Raw genomic sequence first — 26,670 nt, 5'->3', positions numbered from 1 at the left:
CTACATATATATAAAAAAACATGCTAACCCCTGCATCTGCAAGATAGTCAGAGGAAGAATACCATTCTTTCTCTATGAGCACAAAGACTTTACAGCCGCCTGCTACACAACATATAAAAACAGTGAAAGACCTTGAACCACAGCTCACATTTAATTCAATGTCTTATCTACAAGCACGGACTCACGCTGTATCTTGCGCTGCACCTTGGCTCACGGAACGAGTGGGTAAACACATCTTTATTCCTCTTCTGGCTCAGCTGTCAGTCAAACACTGGCCCCCTCAGTCAGTGTAAAGAGGACAAAGGAACATTTCTCATTTATCTGCTAAAGCCTTGTTTTAAAACAATTAACGTGACAGCGCTTTGACACGGATTTGGACAGCAGAGAGGAATGAGTCATCGTGATTCCAGTTGGACGTTAACATCGGTTTTATTTTCCGCTAATGTTCTCATGAGGATAAAAGGCTGTGATTTAGTCTTTTTGTAATCACTGTGGTCATTGGATTAAAAGCACAAGTTCTTTTTTTTTGTTTTACAGGCTGGAAACGATCACTGTCAAGTCTCAGACGTCGGCTGGGAGCGATTTAGCTGTTACTTTGTTTGTTCATCGGCACCAAGTAATTGGACATGACAGCTGAAAGCCAAATCCTTTATCATTCTCTATTTTCCTCTGCAGCAGTTTTATAATTGCTCTATCTTTGAATTTAACATTGCTGCCAGCTACACTAAACGCCTCTTTGTGGGTTTTTTCCAAGATATGTTTCAGCTCATACTGACCCATTTTTCACCAAATGGTTTCCACGATGCAAGTTTTCTTTGGCCACAGACCATCAGCTTTACAGATGCTCATTAAATCTCTCCACATCCTCCCGGTGACCTGGGTTGCAAGTGCATTATAGAGGAGTGTGATCTGACCTGACGTAGCAGCTCCCAGGCCCCTAAAGCTATGAAAACTTTAGTGACAGCTCTAAACGGCTCAATGAGAAAACTGCAGAGTGGAAATAAGCGATGGAGAGGGAAGTAAAGTCTCATGGTTTGGACCGTGGTGGCGTGTTGGCCGGTTAACACTTGTGCTATCAGGCAATATGCGTCAAAGCCTTGGCTGACGGTTCCACAGCTGCTCCCTCAGCTTGTTGCTGCATGTGTTCAAAGATCATGTTTGTATAATTTTACACAGTGGGAGGTTTGAAAACAACTTAAACAAATAATGACCACACTGGCATGTTTCCTGACAATGTTGATCTTAAGGTTGATCTTAGGAAATTGATTGTAGATAACTTTAAAAGTGAAGTTGAAAAGTCATTTATTTTAGATTAAGTAAAGCAGTAGAATTTATCAAATCTATATAGGGTTGTTATAATCTGTTCCTAAAACACATTTCGTCTAATTTATTGATATCCTCTTCATGTTCAGATAGCCATCAATAAATATAGTCATCTGGAAAAAAGCCTCACATACACATGTCTATCTGTCAGTAACAAACCTGCCTGCCTGGGCACCCTGAGTCTTCAGCCATATAGACATGGATGGTTCCTGTAATGTTCTGCTGCACATGTGCACCACGGAGCTCTCATTTACTCCAGGAACACAAGTCCACTTTACTCAAGTGAATGTAATTTTATGCCTGACATTCAGACATTAAGGGGTGCCAACCATGTACTGGAAACTGTTCATACTGAACCTGGAGGGCGACATTATCCAGCTGGATGTCTGCATCTCCCCAGCTGCAATAGCCGACTTGTCATATTTTCCATCTGCAAAGTGTCTTGTGCAAACCTGAGCGTTCGTAGTGCAAAATGAATTATTTCAGCAACATTCCTCCTCTGAATTATCAAACAGCTAAAGTCACAGATCAGATACCTTTGCCCGCTTCATTAGAAAACCCCACATGTCCCCCCCCCCCCCCCCCCCGTGTCAGAATAATTTGATCAGTGTCAGTTAAAGATAACTGTGTCAATAAAGTGAGCAAACCCAGAGACTTGTGACAGTATTACAAATGTATGAGCGTTTTCAAAGCTCAGTTTCTTGTATAAATGTCTGGAAGTCATCTTTTCTAATAATAAGGCCTTTTCAGTGTCTTTCAAGATAAAATGTCTACAATTTCTCTCTCATGGTGAGGTGACACTGACATGTGTTGCCACATCACCAGCCTGGTGAGTGTTGCAGGAAGTAATTGGACCTGATGGCAGATGGATATTGATTCATTGAGCTGCACAACCAGTGGTAGACATTTAAGTAGGACTTAGTATGCAGTGGTTGTACTGGGATGTTTGCTTGTGTTTGAATGCATGTACACAATGAGTCCTATATTACTCTCATCACAGCTGGAGTGAAATACCTGAATGCATTGGTATATTATACCAGTAATCTAGTGTGTTTTGTCTCTTCCACCTTCCGGGCAGCTCTTGGTTTCCATACATCTTTGACTTGAAAGTTGCCAGAGGGGGTGTAGCCCTTTGGAATTGCAAGTCTATCCACTTTTATTTTCACTGTGATGGATAACTCAAAACTGTAAAACTCTGCAAACTGATTAAAAAAAGTGGAACTATCTAAGATAAACTCTTTGTTTTCCAGGAAATAAAAATGTAACACTAAATGGTCCTTAAAGAGCCTGTTCAAAGAGTATGAGGAAACATGTTGGAATAGAATTCAAAGGTAACATGTCACATTTGATAAACTAGAGTTTATCTATACACTGACCATGTTCATGAAATTTAGCACTATGAATTTTGAATCATAGTTTATAAAACCGAAACATCCTTCCAACATCTATGTTGTGACGTGTGTTGGACAGAAGTGAGTGGAACAAACGTTATGTATTAAAATGCAGGCTGTCATACTTGCAGTGATTAATATCCAATTTTTTTGGTGCTAGGTGTGGATTTTGCCTGATGGAGGAAGAGGACTTAAACATAATTAAATCACTGCAAGTACGACAGTGTGTGGGAGTTTTTACATAACGTTCATAGTTAATACACATTTTCATTGGTGTATACTCTTTCCACAGATGGAATTTTGACACAACACAGTACAGGAAAGTACAGGTGAATAATAAAATTTAATGTTGGCTGAATTGTGCACGCTGACTGCAGTATTGGCAGAGCTGTCTTATTAGTTTAAAATTATATTATATAAAGTTATTATATTATAATATATATTTTAATATTATTATTATGAGGCTGTCTGATTTATAGCTTTACAGTAGTTCATTTATTTATTTTTGTCACCTGCAAGTTACAGACCCTCAGATTGTAGCTCGTCAGTATCATTTGTACTGAGCTATGGGTAATGGTGTGGTTACCCATTGCTGCCATTTGCTGGTCGCATGCTGGGAATTCCGATGTGGACACGAGATATTGACAGGAGAACGCAATGGAGAACAGGGGGGAGCAGGAGAACAAATGTATCGGGGATGTCCCTAAATTGAAAGGGGGCAAATAAACAGGCAATATCTAAGCATCTTGCACCTGCTAAACATTAGGGCAGAGGAAGCAGGGGAAAGATGAAGGAGCGAAGGAATTAAGGAGGAAGGAGAAATAGGAAAAACACCACCTGTCACCAGTGTATTTAATTCAATAATGTTTGAATGCAGAATGAAGGCAGTAATGCTCTTTGATACTTGAGGCTTTATCTCTGTGGAAGCTTGTAAAGTATAATAGAAGTACAGTAAAATACTTTGAGATCTGATGAAAATACGCATAAGCATTTAATAATGTAACTGCAATGTTAATAAGCGACAGGTCGGCTGAATTGACAGGACTGCACAACAGCACATACAGTATAGTAGCAGGGATGTGTGTTTTATGGATCTAACGTTCATGAAAAATGTAAGAAGTGCATTAAAAATGATGAGGAATGTGATCATAGGAACATCATTTATCTTTCCACTCATGAGCTGTGCTGTTTCTATTCAGCAAGAAAGAATGAGGGAGAAACGAGGACCAAGAGAGGGTGACGGACGGTTCAGCTGCTGCTGCTCAGCACAGTGTTCAGTGCTGTGTGAGGCGAGAGCGCTGTGTAAACTCAGGCTGATGTGAAAGTGGTAAGTGATGGCTGAGGACAAGAGAGAGACAAGAGAACTGTGGAAGCCGCCCGCAGTGTGACAGTTAAGTGTGTGGGCAAGAAATTATTTATGATGTGGGGCACTAAATTTGTGTCCACAGACAGATTATGGGAACCATGAGATCTTATGAGGAAAGAAGTTCTCGTTATGTGAAATCATTAGATATTGAAGATAAGACAGAGTTTGAGGTAAAGGGAGGTCAGGTTTACTTTTAGTTTATGGAAAATGCAAGTTAGACTTATAGTTAAGGTTAAATTAAATCTTTGGGAAATAAGCCAATGTCATTGGGAGTCAGACATGACCACACATACACACACACACACACACAAACAAATGTCACTTCAGCTAAATTAGAAATCCCCAGTGGCTTCTTGGCCAGAATGCAACTCAAAGTGGGGAGCAACTGTCCAGCCTGTTACTTGACCTTTTCTACTCAGCTGAATCATTTTTGATCTTTTCATTTTTATATTTTCTTTTAATATTTTCCTTCTTTTCCAATAGTTTGACAGGTGATTTGAAACAAAAATTCAGGTAATCAAAACATGAAACACACTACTTCGATATTAAGCCCTATATAAATACAATCGTTGCCTACTGTAAAAGAGTAAGACACACGTTACAGAAGAGTCCACTTGTTTCCACAACTCCGACCACTGTACTTTCTGAATTAAATTTATTGTCGGGGACCTTGTACTAAAACTTTAATAAAGCAGCAATATGAGGAGCAGCTTTCAGCAGTTCAGCTCCTCGCTGCAGTACTTTACTCCTGCAGTCCCTCGAGACAACATCACAAATGCTGCAAACTGCAGGAGATACAGATAGTGTGTCCAGCACTCCCACATTCAAGTTGCATTGTTTTATAAAAACATCTACAGATGTAAAAGTTTGGTCTCGAGGGATATTCCAAATCCACTGCTCTTACCTGTTTTTTTGTTGTGGGTGTGGAAGGAAAAGCAAGGGGAGGGATTTATGGGTTTTATTAAAACACCAACATTTGGAACAGTACAGAGAAGAACACTAAAGAACATGTTGGACTTGACTTCACATAAAACTACGTTAACAAAGGAATAGAAGAATGCGAAGAGTGTGTGTGTGTGTGTGTGTGTATGTGCGACTCCCACATACTCAACGTCCAGAGTTCAATCCGTATATTCATAAAGTCTGTTTCAGTTTCCTCTACAAGCACAACACAGTTCAGTTTAATCCAGTTCAAACTAAAAAAACAGATGCAACAAAATCCATCCTTTCCGGGTTTTACCGTGGATCTTCACAAACCAATAACTCAGAAAAGTAAACAGAAAGGGAAGTGTCCCTGTCGCTTCAATAACAACAGTGTATCCATACAGAATAGGGCACTCATGGTTTTGTCAAGGGTCAAGTTGGTCGGTCAGTCAGGCTTCTGCCAAGGCTGCAGCTTCAGGGAAACTCTGAACCCCGACGTACTTTAATGAAGGGAAAACAGACGATCCTCTCCGACCGAAACATTCAGTGCTCCGAAGCTACTGGTCACTTCTGTGTTGTTTCAGATTACACAGGGCTGTGATTAGACACAATGTCAAGAACAATTACAAAAGTGTTGAAACATGAGGTACATTTACATCTAATGTAGTTGAATGAAAAGGCACAAATCCTCCTGCAGTCGACCTTTAAGCAAAATTCTTGAACAGTGAATAAATGTTATGTCAGTTATTTTACGCACCAGACAGAAATCTGATTCAACATGAAGCCGTCTTATTTCTTTTTCTGAATATATAATAAGCCTTTTGTTTACCCTTAGATCATGATTTCTGCCTTCAACCCAATCATTACATTATTTTCATCTTGACTTCAATACTTCAGCAGTTTGACTAATGTCGACACTGTTTCCACTTCAATAAATAAGCATCTATTCGTTCAGTATCTGCCACATAAAGTGCTGTGTCATCTGCATATTTCAAGATTTCCACATATTTGGAAGATACACACTTAAAAAGCAGAGGCCATAAAAGGAGCTGTCTAGTATCTTATGGTTCAGGCATTTCACTTCAATATTTATCCAAACTAAACGGGCACAGTCTGTGAAGTATGATTGTATCCACTTGAGAGTAATCATAGACTATTTATATTTGAACTACATAGTTCAAAAGGCTGGCTGACTGATCGTTTCATGCTTTATATATAGAAACTATGCTTCTTTATCCAAATTAAGCTTGGTTTGTCCAAACCTACGCTTTCATGGCTGGCTCTGGCCATTGATGGATGAAAGAAGGGGTCTACTGAGCACAGGCCAGGGGGCCGAAGGTGCCAGACTGTATCAGCTACAAAGATGACCACGAAGGGATACAAAACCAAACTCAAAGAGCAACAACTATCAAGAGAAACTATAAAAAGTGACACAGAGACAATATGAAATACAAATATTACTTTATCTTATAGCTTTATGCGTCTTTCTCTTATGCTGAAAGGTGTTGGAAATGGCTTTTGAATGTCAGTAATCAATCAATCAATCAAATTGTACTTGTAAAGCCCATATTCACAAATCACAATTTGCCTCATAGGGCTCAACAAGCTGCAACATACTCTGTCCCTTAACACCGGACAACAGTAAGGAAAAACTACAAAAAACATGTAATCCATTGTCCGTTGTCTCATAATCCAACACTACATTAAACTTTTCAAGGTCAACAGCTGATAACTCTCGGAAGCACAGATAAAATGCTGCTCATGAGCCCAAGAACAATGTGGTCATGGGTCAGACCTGTTGTGCTGAGAGTTGGGTGGCTGTTGATGTCAGGAGAGTTAAGGTTAATTTATGCTACTTTAGCATATGAAAAGAGATTTGTCCATTTCAAACGATGTAATCATCACTGTGCAGTCTTCCATGTGTTTTTAATGTTGCCATGGTTTTTAAGCAATACTAGAGGGGTGTCTACTAGAGGGTGTGAGAGAGTCAACAACAAACATGTCAGTGGACGAGGTTGGGTCAATGTTCCAGTTAAGAAAGGGTTAACACCGGTGGGCACCGGTGTTAACCTGGGCAGGTGAAGCAACATAAAATTGATGCCTTTAGTTTCTTAACAACTCGCAAAGTCAAAATGTTCCACCATTGTTGAAATTTGTCCTCATGTCCGATTCCCGTCTCACTTGAGCTGCTATCAAACATAAACTGGGGCTGTATGTGGGAACGTAATTGTCCGAATGAGAGGCTCTGGACTTTCTCTGGACCTCCTCCTAGTAAAAACTAATGTCTGAATGAGCCCATCTGAGAAAACAGATGGAGATTCTCTGAAGGATTCACCACGTGTGGGCATGCTGTTGACGTATCTGACATGCAACGGAAGACACGGACAAAGATTGACTGGTGTTAAGGTCCGACGCCGGTGTTAGTGTACTGTGCCACAGATCTGCTGCGTGTCGTGGTTGTCTGTTGTTCACACATCAGGCAGCACTTCTGCTGCATGTCTGAATGTGCTGTTTCTGTGGCAGTATGGCTACTTTATATGAAATACAAAACAAGACCTTTTGGTTATGTAATAAATTAATAGTTAATGGATTCCAGTAATTGACTCAAACTATAGGAGCCATTTTGAAAACCTGTGGCACCTTTTACAGTAAGTGCATAAAAGATCTGCTTCCACTGAAAGACTCACAACTTTTTTGACTGTAAACTGTTCCTGCCAATCTCTCAAACCTCGACACGTCTTCCCCCTCCCCCTCTCTAATGTCTCTCACCGAGCGTATAATGAGCTGCTGGACGCTGACCAAACACTAATGAATATAAAGACCTCCAGATAGAGATAATCAAATTTAAAATCAAAGTTATAAAGATCATTGATTGTTTTGTGAGAAAGTTATTGTGCTTTTAAGGAAAACATTCCGATCATATTTGAGGCGTTGAATGTCGTCATTACATTTGAAATAACAAAGTCATAGCAAAAGCCTCATGCAAAGCTGATTTGAATGAATGTAAAGTGTGAATGAAATGAATTTGTGTGTGTTTGTGTGTCCTACGCACTCGACTGTGTCCTCCCAGCTACACCAGTGTCTCTCATCCAGCTCTTGCATGTCCAACCTGAACTTGGCCAGGCAGAACTCCTCGATGGCATATTCGTAGTGGGGTCCGCATCCCTGCGCCGACACACACTGAGACGCTGCTGAGAGGGGTAGAGGGGAGATGAGAGTGAAAAGATGGAGGGAGACAGAGCAAAGCAAGGTGGAAAGTCAGAGTAGCTCTTATACGTTTTTCTTATAATTAAGGAAAATCTGCCAAAACTGTGTGTGTGTGAGAAAGACCCCCAAGACACGCAAACAGTAGAAAGTCACTGCATCATAAACCTCTTGTTAGATATGACATTTGGGGAAAAATTACGAGTAAATAATAATAGTAAATAAAAGTTATCTTGACCTTGTTGACACATGTTCAAGCATATTGAAAGCTCACTACTGAGGGTTTTTTCCTTTGGACACAATCAGGCCATATTTGTCTCTGTTTTTATGCAAACTGTCTCCTGGGTGAAGCCATAATTAGCCTTCAATAACACTAAATAGTTATAGAAACTAACTAAAGTAAAAGAAACCATCTTTCAAAAAAATGTATTGAATGCATACTTTTGACTCTTGAGTGTGGGCCATATCCCAGCCAATACAATGGGGGAGCCATCGTGTCATCCTTTTTTATACATTGTCAATGGTATTGACCTTCAACAAACATCTGACAAAAAACAATTATGGTTAATAAATATATATAAAAAATGAAAAGGGGTCTCTTTTTAAATGATTTCTATCAGTCACTCAATCAAAAACAAAACTACTAAGGTTGTTTACTTTCTCTAGATTATTGCTAGTTTTTGCATTAGAGTGCAGTTCCTTCAATGCAAATATTGTGCTAAAGGACCACTTCCCTCACATATGTCTGAAGCAGTGAGGAATGCTGACCTTCTACATAATAAAAAACAGCTATCACAGTGTTATGAGGATCCTAAAATGCTTTGTACATATAGACTCTGGAAACATGAAACACTGTGTGCAATTAGTTGGAAATTTCATTCAGGAGCAGTGTTTTCTGGCTGAAAATGATTCTCTGCATTGCTTTATAACTTAGTAGTCCTCTCTCGTGCACAGAAAAGCTGTAAAACATAAAGAAGGGAAAAACACAATAGTGGCTGTGTGGTATAGGCACTTGAGCACTGGGACATAACAAAGCTGAGAAACATAGACACAAGTTCTGATCATCACAATGTGTTCTTGCTAAAAGTGAATTCACAGGAATGGATTCTCAGGACATAGATGTCACTGTAATAAACTGTCACTAGTAGTGTCACATCTAAACCCTCCCTCAATATCCCTGTTGTAGTTTTTCTTCTCATGCCTCCTCATCCTGTTTCTCGGCAGCCTCCAATTATTTCCAACACCTCCTCTCATTTTCCTCTTTTATTCCCATAAGACTCATCTCCTTTTTCTTTTCTTTACAGTATAACCTGCTGTTTCTCATTTTCTTGTCTCTCTATACATCTCTATTCATCCATCCTTCCCAAATCTCCCCCACTCTTTGCCCCCTGAGAGTTATGCTTAGAAGTGGACACACTGGCAGTATCATATAAGAAAAATGGCAAATGCACATGCTTATTTTATACGTGTATGTAATAGTGCGTCGTGAAGGGGGAATAGAAACAGATATGTATGGAAAGATTCAGTCGGCATGATTTTGTAGATGGGGGGATAGAAAAACAAGAAGATGAAAACTATGCAGAAATATCTTGTTTACATTCCTACAAAGAATCTGTCTCCTGCTGTGAGGAGAGCGGGTGAAAAGGTTTATCTGCATGTCTGTATGCCTCCAATCAAAGAGTGGGATCAAACATTAACATCAAATGCATGTATTTATGAGAGGAGACACGTACGTAGAGACAGAAAGGAAATGTAAAAATGGGGAGAAAGGATGTCAGAGCTTCAACTTTTATCTGCAGACCACATTTTTTTCATGTCTGCAATCTGTTGTGTGTGTTCTACTACTACACAACACAACAAAGAAATCATCAGTTTCAAAGAGTCACCATTTTGTGCGTTTTCTGATTGTCTAGCATGCCCTCTTTGTCAGTAAACAAGGTTTATATGAGCTGCCCTCTGGTAATGTTTGGTTCAAGCAGTCACTTAAATGTTACTTCACACAGGAAGAGTCATGAAACACGTAGCCACAAAACCTTGTGGAAACATAAACTAACCTAAGGATACAATGGATATTTTCCATTTCATGTTCTTAAACAGATGATTCTGTCGAAAACATTAAAGGGTATTTCTAACAACTGTTATTTTAAATAATTTTTAAAAGTACCTGAGAATGGGACCAATCTCCTTTTTTTAACCAGCATTTAACAAAATCCACATGTACTTATTTTGGAGTAAAAGAGGTATAAGGTACTATTAGAGCTAGAAAACTAAAGCACTTAGTTGAGCTTCATTAGTAAAACTCATATTAAAGTCAACATTAATTGAAAATCCTGTGGTTTCCTGAACACCAGCATGTTGTGCATTTAAGATTTGAATCAATATCAACATATTCCCTCCAGATGCTGGGCTACATAATCAACAAATAACTACTGCTGTCGTTTGTCTAAGACAGTTACATTTATAAATATTTTAATAGTATTATTATCCTCTATCCTAATCTCAACATACTCATTCAAAGAGGCAGATAGAAACAACATATTTTGTATCTATATTATATCTGTAATTTTATATTTTCACTGGTTGAAAAAAATGGTTGTATTTTGGTAGCTTGCCCTCTTGAGAACAAGCAACAGCGAATGTGATGCTGTGTGTGGTTTCGATCCGTCTCTGTTTCTAAATTCAGTTCAACACTGCTGCTCTGATTTTAAGCAGCAGGGCCGTTTCATCAACCTCATGCACACATGATCTGTTTGCTTTAGCTGCAGGTTGTTTTCACAAGGGAGAGAGGAAAACTTTCAGCAATAGTTTTACTTCCTGGATATAAGTTTATATAATAATAATAATAATTGTATGCCAGTAGTTCAAACCTTTGCACGTCAAGGACCCCTAAACTGACTCAAATTAGACCATGTACCCCCATTTGACGAGAGTGTTGCTTTTAAATGTTTGATGAGGAAGTGTATGAAATAGTCATACATTCTGTGGGTCTTGTCTTTATGGATACAATTATAGTGAAATTAATGTTTTCCCATTTTGCCAGGGACTCCCCTGGAACCCTCTCAGGGAACCTTAGTGGTCCCAAGACCCCACTTTGAGAACCCTTGTTGTATGCAGCCCATAATGACACATATTTCATTTAATACCTGTGTTTTATCTGATATATTAGAGCCGTACTCACTAAATTACAATTCTAACCCCTACACCGCTGACCAATCAGTGATTACTAATAATACAACCACTTGGAAACCGATGGAATGGGATATCTTATCTTAAGCAATCCACACTAATGCATTAAGGATACAAAACTGTCTATTGATTAAATAATAGATGCTTAAATTAGGTCTGACACCACTTCATCTACACAAGATGTAAAACAATTACTCAAACAAAATAACCTTGTAATGCTTAAATGTGCAGAACAGCTGCCATTACAAACAATCAGTGAATATGAAAGTGTTCAGAGTAGCAAGTTTCTAATTGAGAGAGCAAATGCTAAAAAAAACAGTAAGAAGTAACCCGTATCCCTGATGGCTGCAGAGGCCTCAGGCTGCATATTCACCTAATAAATCCATTTCTTGTCAGAGGGCTAATTGAACTGCACTACTGATGGCTCGATTGCTTGCATGTTGATTTGTCCTGAAGGATTTAAGGAATTACATAATGATGACAACACTCCTCGCACTACAATCAATGGATCAATGCTGCAGCAGAAATAAAGACAAGTGTGTGATGGGGTTTTTCTTTTACATTATTTACATGATTACATATTTGTTAAATGTACATATTACACACATTTATAGATCAACAATCTGTGGGATCAATGGACAGAAAGCGCAGCTATTTTTAACTCGGTATTTTTCACACTACCAGTTTTTTAAAATTTTTTCCACTTATCACAGTTGAATAAATTGGCACTGACACTGCTGCCTGTGCAGGATCCAGGACGACAGCAGCATCACAGTCAACAGCTTTTGCAAAACTGCTCTTTGAGAGAGATGAGTTTGATTTCAGAGGTAAATTGAATTTGCAACATTGTTGTGTTTGGACAGTTTGTGGTTGAGATTTTGCCGCAAGGTCTGAGGGATGATATCAAGCAAAGAAATAATATCATAAATATCTGCTTATATCCAATAGGCCTTAAAATGAATATTCTACTTTGTATTTATTTTCCTATGTGAAATATCTATGTATCTATAGCTGTGTATATATATCATCTCACAGTGAGGCAGTGCTCAGTGAATCTGGAGAAAAGGTCATTATTGACTGAAGATTTTCTCACTTCCTTCTACAACAGTTTTATCGATTTGGAGTGGAAACTGAAATTATTGCAGTGAGTTCACCTTTTCAGGGTGATAGCGAGTGAGGGTTGACATTTATGTCAGGGCACTGAGGTCTGGACTGCAAGGTTGGCGCAGGGATTAGAGGAAGCCAATACCTGGCACTACTTACTTTCATTTCACTAAACACATTCCTCAGACTTGGTTTTTAAACTTCTGACTTTTAGAGCCCTCTGTTCATCGAGGGGATATTTTTCTGAATTCCTACAAGGCTTAATAAACTTGATCGAATTAATCTGATTTGATTCATGCATTAAAGGTTCAGTGTGTAGAATTTAGTGACATCTAGTGGTAAAGATGCATGTTGCAGCTAAATACCTCTCACCTCACCTTCCCCTTCCAAACATTTTACGACACAATTTAGATGAAACACACTAGTAAAAACATCACTAAGATTATTTTACACTTCATTTCTGCCAAATGTCCCTTTCACCTAAATCTTACACACTGCACCTTTAAGACAATTGTTGTGATAATACATAAAAGCCTGAATGCATACTTGCAGTCCATGCTGACATGTTCTTGGAAGTAGGTAGTGGGTGACCTTCAACCTTGCGCATGCTGCCTTACTCGATCCTCTCTGTGGGGCCTCTACCAGAATGCACTGCTCCTTGTGTGCAAGCCCAGCAGCTAGCTTCAGGGGGCTGCGTTAACAGTGTGTGCATTTGCATGCTGCGTGCAATTACGTGTGTGAGAGATGGAATTGGACTATCGTTCTATTCACAGGATTTTTTGCTTTTTAATCATCATCATTAAGAAACTTAGTGGGGGAGCTAAAATAAGAGCCTTGCAGCAGGACAAAGGGAGATGCTTGTTAGGATCTCATTACTGAGAGACTTTCTCTGATATCATGTACTTGGTCTTTAATGTGTTTAAGTGGGTCTTAATTATGCCAATGTTCCTTTAACACTATTTCCATTGCACTGCCCTGTGGCATTTAAAGGTTTGTTGTCTGTTAGGCTACTCCCAACTTACCAGCAAATATGGGAAAGTAGACACGGATATAGTGCTATCACTGGTAAAATTGAAGATCATTGAACATTATTGTGGCAATAGATGTTGCCACTGGGGTCTCACCAGCAGCCAGAGACAAACCATTAAGTCTTAACATTTTATTCAGAGAGCAGGTGCAAACAAAAACTTAACTACAAACATAAATCATTCTTCCAGCTTTGCAGCTTGGTAATGTCTCATGTGTTGCTCATGTGCGTCTCACTCTGTGTGTCTCAGTCCGCTCTCCCTGCGTCTCCCTCTGGCAGCTCTGCTGCTGCCTTTTGTAACAGAGGATCAATCAGCTAACAGCCCTCAGCTGCACTGATGAACCTTCTGGTGCAGGTGCTCTCTGAGCCACCTCTGTGCCCACAACTATTTAACTTATTATTATATGTATTATTATGTACAGCTATTCCTTTAATAAGAAGACTTTTGAACAAATGCACAGGTGATATGGAGCAAATATTTGCTGGTTATTATTCCAATCAAATGCAGATTTAAACCCTAAATGCTTTGTTGGCTGTGGATTAGAGACTGCTCGAACAGAGACAAAGAGCTCCGAAGTGTCTGAATGGATATTTGGAGGAGGAAGGTAGCACTGACTTACTGATGATAACTACAATGTATTATATATTTAAAAAATAAACTGCAACCAATGACAGTGCATTCTTTCAGTGAGACAGAGCAGATTAAGGGTTTTGTATTGTACAGTGATAAGTTGTAAATAGACCTCAAATAACAAATCTACACAGTCTATTATAAGCTGTGTTGAGAGGAAGATTCTTTTTAGATGCAATCTGATATACAACAGCTGCATTATCAAGAATTGGTAAAAAAAGTTTATTTCTTAAAGTCAATGACAAACAGTGTTTAGACTATTAAGAACAATAATAATGCAATCATTTATTATCTTCACAATATGATCCAGGCTCAACTGAACTTCTTGATATTTGACGTATGAACTTGGTTGTAATAAGCATCCCGGCTCCACTAAATCCTGCACACTGTTCCTTTAAAAGCTCAAGTTTTTACACAGGGAATTAGTTACTATCATGCAATGACAGAATAGGTTAAGAAGAGACACTATTGAAAGATTCATGCATTACGTATTGAAAGTGATTGCAGAGAGAGGGGGATGCAGCAGGCTTGCATTAGATGATGAGATGAAATGAAGGAATAAATATGAATGAGGACTGGGAAACAGATGAGACTTCACAGCACGTTTGGACTTTTTTTTGCATTTTTTAACACTGACTCTCGATAAATGCAAACAGTGTCTTGAGAGGGGAAACTTGCACAAGTTTTTAAGAATTCTAAACTGAATTTTTCAATAGAATGGCATAACTTTTAATTGCAGCTATCTATCTCTATATAAGAAACTAGAAGCCATCAGAGAAATTGAGTGGAAACTCAGCAATAATGACCAAGTTTTCCACAGTTCTGGGCAAAATGTGGAAAATATCGACTCAGCTTCGTATGACAGGGCCTCCAGTCTGATATAGGTGCAGTATGTCTTCTCTATGAAAACTGTTTAATTTCGAACCAGATGAGAAACGATACAAAAAAGAAACCAACAGCAATGACACAGAGGCATAAATAAAAATAGATCTGTTTTCAGTGTTTTATGTCAGAAGTTCTTTTGGTCATTAATTTACAACATGTTCGTAAGCAGAGTCCCACAAAGCAGCAGGGGTTGAGTAAGCAAGCTCCTCGAAGAAATATGCAAACTTTTGTAGACCTTGATGAAGCAGATTGGGGGCATTTTGAAAAGTTTATTTGAAGTTTCTGCAGCAGACAATCTGGTCATCTGTGAATGAGACGCGTTCACAATAAAAAACTCCAGAGTGTTCAGGTGAGGGGTGGCGAAGCATGCAGAGCCACAGGATGTAACATAACCTAACATAAGAGCTCTGCTACAGAGATACGTTTTTGTTTAAAGCACATCAACACGCATCAGCCCTTATGACTAAAAGCTCGTAAATCGAGTCTTCGCAAATAGACATTGTTGTTGGTGTCTTCTAAATGTATTGCATCTCTTTTTCATCCTGAGATATTGTATTCTGGTTTTTTTTAAGTTTTGTGTCAGTCGTGCAGAGAATCCTCCAGAGAATTTCCTGCTGTGGTCTCATATAAGCTCATTCACACAGTTCTTACAAGGGAGTTGGCAGGAGAAACTCCAGAGAAATTCTGAAGCCTCTGACTTGATTATATGCATTATCGTGTACAGCCTCTCTGGATAATTTTACGGGAATATCAAGACATCGGTGCAGATCTGACAGCAGTTCAAGACTTCACAAAAGCAAGGACCTGAAATAACTTGAGAATTGTTAAGGATAGTTTCAGTTATTTTATGTGGTTCTTATCACACCAAGTGCTCATTTGGTTTTAAATAATTGCCATGATTGACAGATGAGACTGCAATGGTCCTAAATGTGCCACATGGCAGCCTTCATATCCGGGATATAATCAGTTCATTTCTGGATAGTGGGAGGAAGTATAAATATAGCCGACAGTCTTGAGCGATAAGGAGTGAGCTATGGAGGTCTAGCAATTATTTCTCTCAAACTCCACACTTTTTAACGTTGTCGTCTTCAAACCCAACTGACCCAAGTTCCTTAAGTGACATAACTTACATAACATAAAGACAGTCTGTTGGATTTTGTGCAGCTGCAACTACAAACTGCATCTACAAACACACAAAAAACATTTTATTTTCACATATAGCACTTCTCAAGAGCTGCAGACAGAATTTGATGAGTAAAATCCAACAACATGTTTCATTTTTAAAGCAGATAGAAATACTGGGCACAGAAATTAAGGCCCAACATGCAAACAAACCCATAAACTAAACAAAAGCAGGAAATGTTTCAAGATCAGCTAATTTGCCTCATTAATAACAATTTCCCCTTGTCCCTGGTCTGCAGCAGCTTTTCTGGCAATAGATCTACTGTGAGACAGCTAACAGAGTTGGTGTCAGAGTAAGTGACAGACCGTTGACTCATGGGTGATATCGTCCCCTAAAATGAAACTTCACAGCCTACAGCTCCTTCCAGTCTGTAAGTGACAACTAGCCAACGGAGGCAGGCAGATGTTTTCTGTCAAAGGTTACGACTAATCAGGCAATCAGATCTAATGTTGGTAAATGAACATTCATCTTGCCTCTCTCTCTCATTGCTGTCATTTTCTCACAGAGGATTTACAGAGCAGGAAATCTTCATCTTTGATCTGTATTTCTGACCGCTGTAAGCCTATCACCCAACTTTACATCAAACACCCACGTCCTTGACTTTTAAACACTCCTTAGGCACAAATCCTCTCAATTTAAGAAGTAGTGAAGGAGGAAAAATATGTCTCTTCCCACCTCTCCGACAGCTCAGTTTAGGTCCTCTGAAGTTACACAGGTTTTATGAATATTTTAGAAACCCACACAACTCAACTTCCAGTACAAACTTAGTCTGTCTGACGTTCGTGCTCCAAAAAGTTTGAGTCTTTCCATTGCCTTGGACAATTACAGCCTTTATACTGTAATGATACTAACAATTGTCCCAGGTTACATGTTAATTAGTTTGAAGTTGTTGGACAAAATTTTATTTAGAATTTAAATATATATACAAATAAACCACACATATACAAAACTAACTAAAATCACAAGTCTTTACGTATATTGAGGACAGCTAAAAACTCCATTTGCAGTCTTCTCTCTCTCTGGACTTCTCTCTAACTACATGAGTAACTACATGAACTCCATGAGAATGTGTACAGCGAGCAATGAAATGAGTGTGCTCTCAATGTTCTCTCACAAGAGCGCCCATCGGTTAACCAATTTCCAGGGAAATTGCTGTAATTTATTCCTCCAACCAAAATAATGGGGCAATGCGAGCAACATAGAAATGTCAAGCTCGTTTTTTCATTCAGTGGCATTGATCATGTGGAAATTAAAAATGGCCATCCCCAAAGGCTGCCTCTTGACATAATAAGTGAGTGTCAATAATTTGACTAATATAATAATCCAACTTGTTTTAAACAGCTGACTACTACAAAGATATATCTGAAGCAAGAAAAACAACTTCATGGGACTTATTGTGAACTTGTGATACTCTGTTTGGAATTGTGTTTCAGTTGTGGATCTTTTTGTAAGACAATCTGTTATACACTAATAATCGCCTTATGTCTGTATATTTAGATTTATCTTTGCACCTTGAGTTATGTTTTTCACATTTTTGACCACCTCATTTCAGAGCCTGTTTTCCCACTCACCTACATTACAGATATAGTGATCAACCCTTTATATGGTTCAGAAAGCTTAGAACAGAATCGTTCCTATACAAATGCTGTTTAAATAATTTGATTATAGTGATCAGGTAATCCACTGACAGTGTTAATTTGGGGTCTTTTCATACATGTGTGGAACTTACAAATTCTACCGGCTCTGTCAGTAACTTACTGCTCCTCTGAGAGGATCCGATCACTGTCAGTGGTTTCCACTATATATTATTACTATATATTATTTTATCATTACACAACACTTCATTTAGCTGACGCTTTTATCCAAAGGGACTTACAATAACCATGAGGGAACAAACGCAGAACAACAAGAATCAAGTAAGTACAATTTGCTTCAAAAAAGCCAAAATACAAAGGGCTATAATATAAGTGCAACGAAATATATATATAGTTTATTTTTTATCAGATATTATCTTCTTCACCAAAGTGCTGTCTGAACCCTGTTCTTTATTACAAGTTAATCTTGTCTGTTCCCTGGCAGTATCCCAGCAGTGTTCCTGGTCTAATCCTGATTTTTATTACAAGCCTTAATTTTTGACCCTGCGTTTTGTCTGTATGTTTTTTGGATACCTCGATCCACATTTCCTGACTGCGTTCGTTGCCTATCAAAGTCCTGAAAACTGTGAAATAAAAGGCATTTGCGTCCTCACCTAATTTCTAGATGTGACAGATATTTCTAAAAATTGTCTATCCGATATGGATTGACTAAAGTGAGTCATTCTTATTGTCTGCTGAGCGAACGGAGCATGTCTGATGAATTAGAGGAGAGGAACGCCGCTAGTAGCTGTGCCTCAGCTGCTGTTATCACATCACTCTGTCACTCACACTGAAATACACACAAGTGAATGCTTTCCTGCTCCTCTGTTGCTTGTGTGTTCGCTGTCTGTCCTAATCAGATAAGATCCCTTTAATTATGCAGATGCAGTTTGGGATAGATCAAAGTAAATAATTTCCCTCAAAGAAACCTCAAAATCACAAGTTCCCTTAAACTATTATCTGTGTTGAAATACAGGGGACATTACTCGTTGCTTTATCAATGACACAGCAACCTGAGATGACCATGAAGCACAACAAGAACCCTCTCCCTCAGAGGAAGTCTTAGTGGTATTATTAAAGCCTGGAGCATGTGCCTCTTGAAAAGCAGCAACGTAAGCCATTGAATTTTAATAAAGCCCGGAGATACTCCGCTGGGCTCAACATCAGAGGAGATATGAAGAAACACACGTACACACACAGCGAGGCTTCAAAAAGTGGGTGCATTCACTTGCGCAGTGAAGAGTTTTAAATGTATTGCACCGCTTGTGAAGTGGTTTTAATTTGAGGGGTTTTAAAATAGTTTCTGCTTTCTTGAGGCTGGGTTTCATTTTTGTGTGTACTTCATTGTACAATTTTATATAAGTGACTGATGCATTCAGTCTACCTGGCCTCTGTAATTCTCAGCACCAAGGTAGTGACAGCTAGCTGAAGTTCACAGGGAAGTGGAAATAGTTTGGTAACTGGAGGATTAAAGCTCATTTATGCTGCCTTTCCGTAAAAAAAGAGTGTATGTTTCTAATTATGGAAATATCACTGTCCCCATACTTCCATACATTCTTTATGTTGGCATAGTTGCCTGGGCGAGGTTACATCCATCCTGTAGTTTCTTACAAACTTGATTGTCTTGTTTTGACTATTGCACGATATACCAAAGATTTCTGGTGGTACTGCTGTCATCTTTTTTGTTTGTATCAATATGATTTCAATAGACTCAAATATAGATGAAATGAACGCAGCTGGATAGAATGCTCTGTCCATTTTTCGTATACAATGGTATCCAACTTTGAGCATTAAACTCAATGCTTCAGTAGTAATCAACAAGGTAAGAAATAAACCGGTTCAAATTACTTTGAATGTATTATAAATATTTATTATACAATAATACAACAGTTAAACATTTGAATTATCATATTATCTAGTTAAAAGGGTAGATACATTTCAGATATTGACCCTAATGGAAGTTAATTACTTTATCTTCCTAAAGCTTGAATTATTCCTTTTAAAGTGGTGAGGCAGAAGGAGAATTTTCACAGAGGATTGAACAGCTCGTTCGAGAAAATAATGGACTGCCTCTGTATGCTGCATGAAGCCACATCACATCCCAGCTCCCAGTACTCAAAGGACAAAAACGCGACATTAAGCACAGCAGAAATCTTTTACTAGGCATTAAGGCTGAATGAGGACCATGCGTAGTCGCTCTCAATGTGGAATGTGACAGAGATAGGAAAGAAGGACGGATAGCGAGAGAGGGCTTTATTCATTATGTCCTATTGTGTGAGGTGGTGATTAGTAGATGATCCATAATTCATGAGGACAGGGAGAGCTATGGGTGATACAGTATGCCAAGATAATGATGTCAAAGATATAATATGTTTCACAATACTTCATTAGAATGACTAAAATTACTTCACCTATGTTATATATTTAGTTGACTTGCATACCTGCATTATTCAAAATAATATCATCAAGGTTTAAACCCCATCACCTTTTGATAGCATCATATCAGCCTTACGTGTGGTTTTGCCTGTCTGGTGTACAAGGAAGAAAAAACACACTGTTAGCAATTGAGCCAACGCTCATAAGTTCTTTCACACTGCACATTTTACATGGGTTCAATGTTCATTTCCATCTGTTTGAGGGACGCATAATGCACACACACAGCTTTGAAGAGATGTTTCTCACACTTTTTAATTGATGGAATAATGACTCAAGTCATATATTGCCTCCTCTCTGACAGACAGCTCACTTTTATTGCATTTTGCAAACAGACGGACCTTTCCAAGCCCATGATCACCCTGACACCTATAAGCCTTCCCCCGCACACAAGCACGCAATGCTTTGAGACAATTACTGAATGGGTGGTGTGTGTGTGTGTGTGTGTGTTTTACAACATCTATCTCTGTCAAGTTGAATCCCATCTATCACCAGCTAATCATTATAGCAGGCAGTGCTTTCAGAGCAGATAGAGGTCTGCCCTGGCTGGGTCTCTCTGGTAATAGCATACAATTATTGCAGCCAGAAAGGCACACAACAATAGGATGAGCTGCAACCTCACTGAAGTGTGTTATCTACAAAGACCAGAGGGAACAAGATAACAAGCGCTAACATATGATGTTGATACGTAACTCTGTTTTTCCGAGGATACATTCTTCTTCAGTCACCCATATTATATTTGATCATTTTACCTTTTCTTTACATCCAGCCAACTTTCTTTTACAGAACAATTATACAATTACAAATTAGATTTGAAACAGCGTCATTTAAACCATGTTTTTAGCCTCAATGTCCACTGTTTTCCACAGCCTGGAGAAGCGTTCACATTCTGCAGCAGTAAATGCATCTATCAGGAGAACTTACTGATGTCGTCCCGTGCCCCTTGGGCGAAAGCATAGAGGGAGAAATTTAGGCTAAATCTTCAAATGTAATTGTCAGGGCTTATGGAGACATGGATGACACCACATGAGCAGTATGGAGTTTTTTTTACATTTGAAGAAGGAGTCACTAGTTACAATTACTGAATTGGATTTAGTTTCAACACTGTTTACCCCTGACCCCCCATCAGCATAGTGGTGAGGAAATAATGAGTGAATTTTCCTTTTTGGGTGAACTATCCCTTGCTATCCCATGCTCATGTTGGCATTTACCTTGAAGAACCTCTGTTATTACTGCTGTGCCCAGCCTCACAGAGCTGCCATTATGTATGTAAACTTTTAATTGTGTTAATTTATTTGTCATTAATATTTTATTAATCTACTTTCAACACACAATGTATTCAGGGGGCAGTAAAGGGGCAGCAGTTGACTCTCAAAAACTGTGATAACAGCCTCAGTTTGGTGATGCTGCAGGAAACTACCGCTGTTAGAAATGAACAGACCATGCAAACATTGTCATTTAGGGCACACAGAGGATAAGCAGCAATATATGGAGGGTCAGTACAGGCAAAGCATTTCAGCAAGCATATAGCAGGCACACAAGGACCTATTTATAAACTCTGGACAAGGTCTGATAGCGAGTGAGGGCAGAATCATGAGTGTCGATCGATGTCTTGAGCCTCCAGAGGAATGGCGTCGCTGGATTTGAGGGAGCTGTACAGCTTGCTCAGTGCACTTGCTGTCTGAGGAAAAAGTGAGAACGGATTCTGAACTGAGTGCACATAAACTCAGGGATTTGCTCTGAGACTGTATCCCTGTGCGGTGTAAAATCTCGAGTTACTGACTGAAAAACAGCTTTACCTGATCATATTTTAACCCAGTTAGGGTTTAAAGATTTTTGAATTAAAAAAACACCTGTGTATAGTGCAAAATCCCTGGATATAAAGTGGGTGCATGTTAGTCTGTGATAGAATCTGACAGAGAAGACAGTAAAAATGAAAAACAAAGAGAGAGAGACTGGTCATTCCAGCCAACAGAGGAGAGTGGACGACATGCAGCTGAGTCATTTAGGTTACACAAAGTGTCAGCAAGGCTTCAGCAAAGAAGGGAAAGGACATGTGCTACACAGACAGACGCACACACTCACAGTAACTGCATGGCACAGACACACATGCTTGACTGGCTGTAATGATCATTTGCACCCATGCAGTGTCAGAGGGGTTTTGATTAGAGGTGAGTAGAGTGGCTGTTGAAACCACTGACATGAAGCAAACGGCTATAGCCTTGTCAGGATAACTTAGAGTGCAAGCAGGACCTGAAAAAAGAAATGAGCATCATGTCAACACAGTACACAGTGTTTGTCTCCATGCAGTGTCAAGATGTCATCACACGGTAGTGGCTCTATTTTTAGTAACATTAGCCTGCTCAGAATTTGTATTTCATTATTTTTTCTCCTAGTTTTTCAGTTGCTAGGAATTGTCAGGGTTCCAGTCGGGGTAAATTTAGGTCACAGGCAGAGTCACAGCTAACCAGCCATGAAAAGCTGCTTTCGGACTTTCATTCTCTCTGCTGGAAAGTCTGGTGGAGCTTTGAGAGTCACTAGAAGCACATTATGTTCCTTTGTGAGGGGGTAGATGGGCTGTAGCGGAGCAGGCAGCTCTCCTCTAAGAGGCTCTGCAGTGTGTGTGTGTGTCTGTGGTTTATCATGGTTAGTGCTGCTGTTTGTCAGCTCTGAATATCTTGAATACAGCACAGTAACACTTACGTTTACTAATTTGGCAAACACATTTATCCAAAGCAACTTAGATATGGCACTCTAAATGGTTGTTTATGTCTCTGTGTGGTGGCCCTGTGACTGGTGACTTTCCCAAGGTGTCCCTGCATGTCGCCCAACGTCATCTGGGATTGGCTGAAGCCCCCATGTGACCCTCAAAGAATAAACAGTATAGACAGTGGATGGAACTTGCACTTGTCCAATCCCGAGTCAGTCTCAGTTTCATCCAGTATTTATATAATCAAATAACTAATTAAAAGTAAACTTACCAGACAAAGAACACTTGACCATACATCAGTGTGATGAGAACTATATAAAATGACAAAACATCTTTTTCAGTCTGTGTCCCATTCACTAACATGAAGCAGGAAGGGTTTTTGAACTACACTCCATCAAACCACAAGGGGGCGAAACTTTGGCTTTACTTATTGGGAGCTGTCCTGTCGTCTATCCTCATGCAGAACCCATCCTTCATATGGATAACTACCTGGAGGACACACAGCATTCATGATCGCACCTATACAGACACACTACATCCTCATTTCTGCTAAAGAAAAATAGATAAGTTAGTCAGAAAAAGTACCACAAAGCTCAAGGTCACTGAGCATACATCCCCGTCAGTTTTCATCCTTTGGAATAATGCAGTTTGCTTTTGGCTCCGCTCTGAAGCACCAGGGATTAGAGAGCTGAAATCTGCTGAGGGGAAGCTGCCATGTTCACTTCATGGGCTGATTAAAACATTTTTGGGTGGGAATGAGTCTAGAGGGGCTGATGGTTGTCTCGTCCCACGTCACAGCACCGCCCACAGCTCCTAAAACCAAACCACTCATCCACTCCAGTGCTGCAGTGGAGGACTTATTAAGTGGCCAAAGTATGAGTAGAACCACAGAGCTGCTGCTGCTGTGTATATATCACTTCATTATTTTTATCCTGTTTCCCTATGACTAATGTGTTTGAATTAATTTCTCACATCATTTTAACTGGTCAATAACACTTTGAAAACCTGGAGTTTGATCCTAACAGCCATTGCACACTGTAAATTTGTCTCATTAATTATAGCTCCCTGCAATCAGGGTGACTTATTACCTCTTTAAATTGTATACACACACAGACAGAGGTTTAAACAAAAAGCTTGTCGACTGATGTCTGTGTAAGCTTCCTGCTGTGCTCTGCAGTAAAACCTACAACTATACATTATGCTGACCTGAGAGGGACAGGGAAACCGCTCAACTGAATTCTCTGTTCTCATGTTCTGCCCTTAAACCAAACAGAGGCATAAATCCTCTGTCTTTTGTGTGTTTCATCCAAGTATCTTGTTAAACACCGGAAACCCGGAGGACATTAAAGAGGTTCTGTCGGGTCACATTCCCGCTAAGGGAATATCAGTCTTTCTCTTTGAATTAAGTTTATCTTAACTTCAGTTCATACAGTCTCATGGATGATTATGATCTCCTCCTTTAAAGTTTTGTTTTCATAGGAGTGGGTTTTCTCCTCAAATCGTCCAATTCCCGATTGAGAACACAAAAGCTGCTTGTTTTGCTCTCTCTCTCTTTTTCTTGTTATCCCATCAGAGAAATGATACGAAGCCAACTCTGCTGTCGTGCCAGCGGCACTTCTGAGCCAGCGAAGAGCACAGTCACTGCCACAAACAGCTGAGATATCTGTCTGATTCACTTGACATCATCTGCGAACAGAAGGATGAGCGAGACGGAGACAAAGAGTTGGGTGTCTGCATGGCATTAACAATGTCTAATTCAGGCTCAGTAGCCACACTGGCATACTTGCAAAAGCAGTATGATACTATTTGACTGGAAGTGAAGGGAGGCAGCAGGGGAGACCAAAAAACAGCGAGAGATGGAGAGAAAGGGGTGGGGGTATTAATTTATTAGAAAATATAATTTCATTAAACACTGCAGTGTGTAGGGTGCATGAAAGAGGAGAGATAACACAAAGAGGTACAATGTAAATGACCATGATGCTGTGTGGTAGCAGAAGCCAGGACTCATCTGCATAATGCATAATTTCACAAATAAGGACCTGTCATTTACAAACTCTCTCTGCTGTGAAACACAACATATGCTGCTCTCCTATTCTCAGCCTGTCTTTGTCTCCCATAAACCAGCGCCCTGGAAGTGCTCAACTCAATCTTCCTCTTTTTTTCCGCCCGGACTCAACTGCAAAGGCTGAGCCTTAAAATTTTCATCACATGCTCAGGTTACACCTGTAATCAGTTCATACAGGGCGGACAAGCTTCCAATTACGAGCATATGAAATGGTTGATTAAATTTTCAAAAGGAGTTGACTGACAGTGACTGACAAGGTATAAGAGATAAATACGGATGATCCGACTAAGTGACCCTGCCCCTTAACAGGAAACATTACTCCATCAGGGGGATCATGTGTGAATTTTTCCATGCATGTAAATGGTCTACGCATGTCAAACCTTAACAACAGTGTTTAAATGCCACATATGAGACTCAAAAACTCCATTAACTGGGTAATGTTCCGTGTGAATACAGGAATACATCAGATTTAGGTCTATTTTACTGTGTATCAAAGGCAAAATAGTAGGGCGATAGGATATGTTATTTTGTATTTATATTTTTATTACCTTACCTAAATCTAATGCAATCAAAGAAAAATGACAAAAATAGGAAAAAACTAAATAATCATCTTGTGGTCTATGCCTCAGTCAACCAGTGAAGTGGCTGTACATTTATGTCTGTCCCGACCAATGTAGTATATATGTTGAAGACTTTCAGATATTCTTCCAAAAAACGTGTTGTGAGCTCAGAGTGCCCATAACCTTTGACAACATTCTCTAAGGGAAACTTGGCACAAGTTTGAAGATATACCTATGACCATAAAATGTGTCACCTCTAAGAAGGTAGAATCTACCATTAGGTTTTATGCATTCACTCCAAAGCGAAAATGACACAACGGCCCTGCAGTTTGAACACAGGCCCATCAGGAATATCAAAGAGAAGCTCAACATCTCTTTCTCTACATGTGGTTTTAAGTCTTTCTTAAATGAATGTAATGAATACTGAAACCCAATTTTCTTATTTTAATTATGCCTCTTGATCTACTATCTTTGTTTTGTGCCCAGACAGAAAGTGAAATAGATTTCTGCCTAGAATAGACTGCTGTACTGTACCAACTGCGTGTGTGTGTTTTCCTGCAGTGTCTCTCGCCTTCAGAGATGAATTTGCATCTGATCAGACCCATTCACATCTTTCCACTGACTTTAACTGCAAACACTGCACATTCTGCCTAAGCACAACGTTGGCCCCTTTCAAGCCGTCCAGCTCACTTCCTCGAGTCTGAAGAGGACATGGTACTTGAATGCACAACTTTGATTCCAATAGTTGGCATTTGTGGTTTAAATTATTTAAAGAAGCAGACTGCACAGGGCAGCAGGCCTCATATTGTTGACTGCAGACTGTAAGAGGGAAGTGGATTCTATGTGTTAAAATATTAAACTTTGGGTAAAACAATTTAAACTTGGCAGCAACATGTATTGATCACAGCTTAAGTCCAAGTGACAACACTGAACAGAAAGAGTGAGACAAACCACTTTACTAATTTTAGTGCTTAAATTATAGATGTTACACTTGCATTTATATCATCGTACACTTTCTGTGGGTAAAAATCTAAATTCTTAAAT

General features: G+C 39.3%; 1 protein-coding gene across 2 annotated transcripts in view; it reads right to left on the bottom strand.

Annotated features, from left to right (window-relative positions):
• LOC109642225 (receptor activity-modifying protein 1-like) overlaps positions 1-26,670 on the bottom strand; it is a 51,743-nt gene that overhangs the window by 13,423 nt on the left and 11,650 nt on the right. The window contains exon 2 of one of the 2 annotated variants that reach the window (XM_069533379.1): positions 8,057-8,192. In XM_069533379.1, the coding sequence (XP_069389480.1) occupies positions 8,057-8,192 (136 nt within the window). Of the gene's footprint in view, positions 1-8,056; positions 8,196-26,670 lie in introns of both variants that reach the window. The other variant, XM_069533378.1, reaches the window with a different exon arrangement.

This window comes from Paralichthys olivaceus, chromosome 10 (genome assembly GCF_024713975.1).
Source record: "Paralichthys olivaceus isolate ysfri-2021 chromosome 10, ASM2471397v2, whole genome shotgun sequence".
Lineage (NCBI taxonomy): Eukaryota > Metazoa > Chordata > Actinopteri > Pleuronectiformes > Paralichthyidae > Paralichthys > Paralichthys olivaceus.
The sequence above is the reverse complement of the archived record's forward strand: the minus strand, read 5'-3'. Positions and strand labels throughout refer to the sequence as shown.